The sequence below is a fragment of the Nanorana parkeri genome, unplaced genomic scaffold (assembly GCF_000935625.1).
Source record: "Nanorana parkeri isolate BGI_ZX_2015 unplaced genomic scaffold, ASM93562v1 scaffold344, whole genome shotgun sequence".
Taxonomy (NCBI): Eukaryota; Metazoa; Chordata; class Amphibia; order Anura; family Dicroglossidae; genus Nanorana; species Nanorana parkeri.
In genome coordinates, this window is record NW_017306612.1 from 836,909 (window position 1) to 842,280 (window position 5,372).

Sequence of the window (5,372 nt, forward strand, 5' to 3'; positions counted from 1 at the left end):
AGGGGTAAAAGGGGGGGCAACCGAAAATTATTGGGAGTTTTTTTTTTTGGGGGGGGGGGGGTTAGGCAGTACAATGGAATTTCCCGGGAACTGTTTTATCTTGCCACACAAGTGTTTAAGTTTGCTCCCCCGTCTCTCCTTTTCAGCGTCGCCACAGTTTAGTTGACAGCGAGGTGATCACACTGCAGCAGTTTCTATTAGAAGCCGAATCCCTCCACCCTGCCTCTCATTCCCCCTCTCCCACCCTCCATCTCAAGGAATCATCCGAGCCACCGTCAAGAACCGCGTCACCGTCCCTTGAGAATTGCGCATGGAGGCAGCGAACGGACGCGGGCAACAGGAGAGCGACCTCGCTGTATATCCCCAGGGTACTCGACTTCTCTCTCTCCTGCACCGTCTCACCCACATACACCTTGCATGCCTAACTCTTATTTAACCCTTTTGTATACAGCACTGTGGCACTGACCTCCCAAGATTAACCCCGGGTTATTTCGGTGTTGGGGTGTCTCGTTTACTGGTGGGGTAACGGGTCTAACAGCCCTTTGACGTTTTCAGGATCGTGCCAATGGTATTCACTTAACTAGTATTATCTTCACACTGCACAGAGCTGCATGTACTAATATCGTCTATCTATGTTTGGGAATTCCTGGCATATTTTGGTGGCAAAGTTATGTGGTGGTTATAAATTAAGACAGATATTTCTGTGTGGGGAATGAAGAAATAAAATTTCAGCTGTGAAGGAAGCTTGCGCCACTCGTGTAACTTTTATTGCATTCTTGAAGGTTTCTACTAAACACACCTCATTGAAGTGGAAAATTGTAAACTGTTTTATGATGCAGAAATACACTATATTGCCAAAGGTATTGGGCCCCTCCCCCTCCAAATCATTGGATTCAGGTGTTCATATCCCCTCCATGGCCACAGGTGTAAAAAAAAAAAAAAAATCACGCACCTCGGCATGCAGACGCTTCCACAAACATTTGTGAAAAAATGGGTTGCTCTCAGGAGCTCAGTGACTACAAACGTGGTACCGTGATAGGTTATCACCTGTGCAATAAGTTCTCTGGAGTGACCAATCACGCTTCTCTGTCTGGCAATCCGATGGGAGTGTCTGGGATTGGCGGTTGCCGGGAGATCGGTACTTGCCTGACTGCATTGTGCCAAGTGTAAAGTTTGTTTTTCAGTGGTTGGGCTTGGCCCCTTAGTTCCAGTGAAGGGAACTCTTAAGGCATCAGCACACCAAGACATTTTGGACAATTTCATGCTCCCAACTTTGTGGGAGGTGTTTGGAGACGGCCCCTTTCTGTTCCAACATGACTGCGCACCAGTGTACAAAGCAAGGTCCATAAAGACACGGATGAGTCCTGACATCCACCCGATAGAACACCTTTGGAGAGTGGAGACTGCGAGCCTGGCCTTCTCGTCCAACATCAGTACCTGACCTCACAAATGGTCCAACATTCCCATAGACACACTCTTAAACCTTGTGGACGCCTTCCCAGAAGAGTTGAAGCTGTTATAGCTGCAAAGGGCGGAGCCAACCCAATACTGAAACCTACAGACTTAGGCTGGGCACACACCTTACAACCATCGCAAGACTTTTGTCTTGCGATGGTTGTAAGGTACTTAAAAAAACGTACGTTCTGCCCATCTTGCATAGGCGGATCGTACTTGCGATGATCGCAAACCACGCCCCCTGAGGGCCGGGTTTCCGATGACCGCAATGCCGAACGGGCAGTGTGCGCTTGCGCACACCGGCACATACGGCTTTTATCGTACGGACATGCCACAAACCCACCGAACATCGTACGATGCTCGGCGGGTTTTCGAACATGTCCGTAAGTTAAAAGTCGTGCGACCTTACAGTAGTAGAGGTCGCACGGCTTCCACACAGCTTACGATAATCGTACGATCGCGGGATGTCCCACGATTATCGTAAGGTGTGTGGGGACCTTAAGACTGGGATGCCATTAACGTTTATGTGCATGTGAAGACCGGCGTCCCAATACTTTTGGAAAAATAGTGTATGTTAGAAATAATGTATCTACTCTGAGCTCCGCTTCCCTCTTTGCTAATATGTAGAATGGCAGCTGTAGTCTCAAAGAACAATAACTAATTGTCATAATGTCACAATTAGCCTTAAAAAGGGAGAGACAACTGTGCTCGGCAGAAAACGAACTGTGTTTACAGAAAGATAAACAATGTATCTGCAATGATTCATTACCTGTCACGGTGGAATCACTTGTTATGTTAATCCACAGCAATCGTACTGCTCCCTAAATGAAGTTCTTTTGTTTAATTGTCTAATTGAAGCTCTAATGTTATAAAGGGTTCATGCCTGTTTACAGGATGCCGTTTGCTCATGGCCAGTAAGCTTAGGAGTCCTTTTTTTAATGGTGCATGTGATCTTATAACTTTCTAAACCAGCCTTTCCCAATGAATGTACTTGTTGCCTCCTCCAGGGTTCCCCGAAATCTTATGATGTGTAAAAACAAACTGATGTGAAGGGGGGATTGTGATGTGAAAGTAGGCGGCTCAGATGTGAAAGGGGACTTCTAGTTTGAGGGGGCACTCTTGTGTGATGGTGGGGCTTTTGATGTGATGGTGGGGACTCTGGTGTGAAGGGAGCTTCTGATGTAAAGGGGGGACTCCTAGTGTGTTGGGGAGGGGGGTAAGCTTCTGATATGAAAGGAGAGGGCATTGATGTGAAGGGGGACTCCTAGTATTAGAGGAGGGACACTGATGTGCAGGAGGCTCCTAATGTGAAGGGGAACTCTTATGTGATGGTGGGAACCCCATTATTTTTGTGTTTTTATGTAAAGTCCCCCCTTTAAAATCCATACAAGACCTTTAGCTGGGATAAGGTTCTGGTATGGATTTTAGCGGGGCCACACATTATTTTTTCTGGTATCGGAGCATCCCTAATGTTAAGGTTTTTCTTGTTGGTATTGGAGGGGAGGTGTGTGTGTGTGTGTGTGTGTGTGTGTGTATACAGCCAGTGATTCAGCCATTTCTAAACCTAAAGGTTATACCTTGCTTCTAGTGGCTCATCTACAAATCCTCTGCAAACAAAGATGCAAAAACAAAAGTGCGTCTAAAATGTAAAAGCTACATTAAAAAAAATTATGTTAAAATGGTAATAACCTAAAGTATGTGCTCCATGTCATATACTATACTTTACCTTTCATGCTGTTACCAAAACTACTTTTGTGCAAGGTGACAATGCAGTCAAAGTTTGTCTACATTCTCTATTCGCAGCATCACACTTTTCCATTCAATGTTCAGAAGTTGTCCCCACTGACCTGTATAATCTGAAATAGTTCATGCAGTTATTAAGTAGTTGTTGTTTCTTCTATGTTTTTTTGTAGGATCCGCCAAGCAATCGGGATGACTTGTTGGGTGATTATTTTAAAAGAGCCGGTGATCCTCAAGAGCCTGGAAACCAGTGTGGTCAACCCGGCTACAGAAACTCTCAAACGTTGCCAGCCAACTATTTAGGTTCATCGGTGGCTGGAGATGGCAGGATGATGAAACCAGGGCAGTTTGTGAAACCCAGCCCACGACCGATGGAACCGGCAACAAATTCACTCAGACGACTACCGCCAACACCGCAGCCCACCACGTCGTCCAGGCAAACCCCGGAGCCCCAGCATCCGGGTGCCATGGCTGCCAGGGGTAATTCTCTCAGTAGGGTATTTAGTTTGGCTACAGCAGACCTCCTCAAAGCCAACGGTCCTGACATGAACCGAATGGAGAAACTGGAGCAGGAGCCCCTGCCAGGGAAGGATTGCAACAGTCCTATTTTAAGGACCTCTACTCCAACTGGTCCTCCAAGGGACAGACCACAATCAGCTAGGATGCCCAACTTACCCAGAGGTGACGACTTGCGCAGCCGTTCTTTAGATACTCGACATATGTCATTGGCCAGTTCCAGTCAAGACCGGACATTGCAGCCTGCCCTGTCATCCGGCAGCTTCCAACAGCAGTACACAACGGTGCCCTCTGCTGGCAGGGGCAGGCCACGACCCACATCCCACTTTGGAGAAGTGGCCATGATCTCACCCGTAAGACCAATCTCCATCATACCAGAGGCTGAAGGTCAAACAGCCATTACACATCCCAAACCACCCAACACCTCTTCAGACTGCCCCCCACCTCCAGCCAACGATGAGGAGGCCAACAAAGGAGGATCTACTAAAAGTACCCCCTCATCTCCGGATCCCAATGCCGACCCCCAAACAGTTTGGTACGAGTATGGCTGTGTGTGACGTGCGGCACAAAACCATTGATGTTTTTTTACGTGTGACTGTAGCTGGTCATTCAGAATCGCCACTTTCTACAACAACTGGACACTTCAATGGTTTTGTTTTCACAAAAGATGACTTATAGGTTTCACTTTACAGCACCAGGCTGCTGAAGGCCTTTTATAAAACCACCATTGTCCTGCTGAGGTTTATTTTTTTTTTCTTTTCCTTACTTTTTTTTTTACCTTTTATGTACATAAATGTGCTCACTGCTGATAATTATACAAAGACTCCCATGAGGAGGTGCACCGTGACGACATGCATCTTCAGCTCAAGGAAAGGGTCAAATCCTCCTCCTGCTCTACAGAGATTTATACTGTAAATAGTACTGTGATTTTTTTTTTTATATTATCGTTTGTATATGTTGTAAGTCAAAACCTGGTGCTTAAAATATTGGTACAGCCACTGATGGGAGAGACTTGACCTCAGATTTGTACATTAATAAACAAGCATTTGAAGGCACACCTGATATTAGAGCAATATGGAGGCTGACCACCTTCTGGAAATACTAGCTGACTGCATCTAGTTTCAGCATTGCCAGCAAATAAAAGTTGGAGAAAAATAAGAAGTCCTTATCGGCATGCGTATCCCAGGTCAGTGACTCAGTGATGAACTTGTAGGGCCAACAGAACAGCTAGGCAACTTGCAATTACAGAAATCAGCAATGACCGCCTACAGGTCAGGTTCCCTTTTAAGCAATGCCATGGGGAGTTTTCTTTGGCCAGTTGGGGAAATTGTTTTCAGTGACGTGTATCGACTAACAGTCCTCAAACAAAATAGGCGACAAGGTCTTTAATTATAACGTGGGCACCAAGAGTGAGTTCATCTAACCCAACCATCTATGGCCAGATATGGAACCCTTTTATGTCTGTGAGTCCTATACAACCAAGGAAGACCTCTTCTAATTAGGCTTTATGGGAAGAAGGAATCAGCAGGGTATTTGTGTCCCCCTGGCTCACCTTCTCCACCTTATGGGTAGCATGTCACTCTCTTCCCTGATAAAGCACTGGTTGCCTTAGTGGCTAATCACCAGGCAGCTGCACAGTCCCATGTATGTTGATAGAGAGT

General features: G+C 46.2%; 1 protein-coding gene across 1 annotated transcript in view; it reads left to right on the top strand.

The window, feature by feature from the left end:
• The window catches only part of CCDC88C (coiled-coil domain containing 88C), a 99,470-nt gene extending 95,168 nt beyond the window's left edge, over positions 1-4,302 (top strand). The window contains exons 32-33 of the mRNA XM_018558524.1: positions 147-368; positions 3,369-4,302. Coding sequence (XP_018414026.1) covers positions 147-368; positions 3,369-4,268 — 1,122 coding nt within the window. The 3' untranslated portion in view covers positions 4,269-4,302. The remainder of the gene's footprint in view (positions 1-146; positions 369-3,368) is intronic.
• The last annotated feature ends 1,070 nt before the right edge of the window (positions 4,303-5,372 follow it).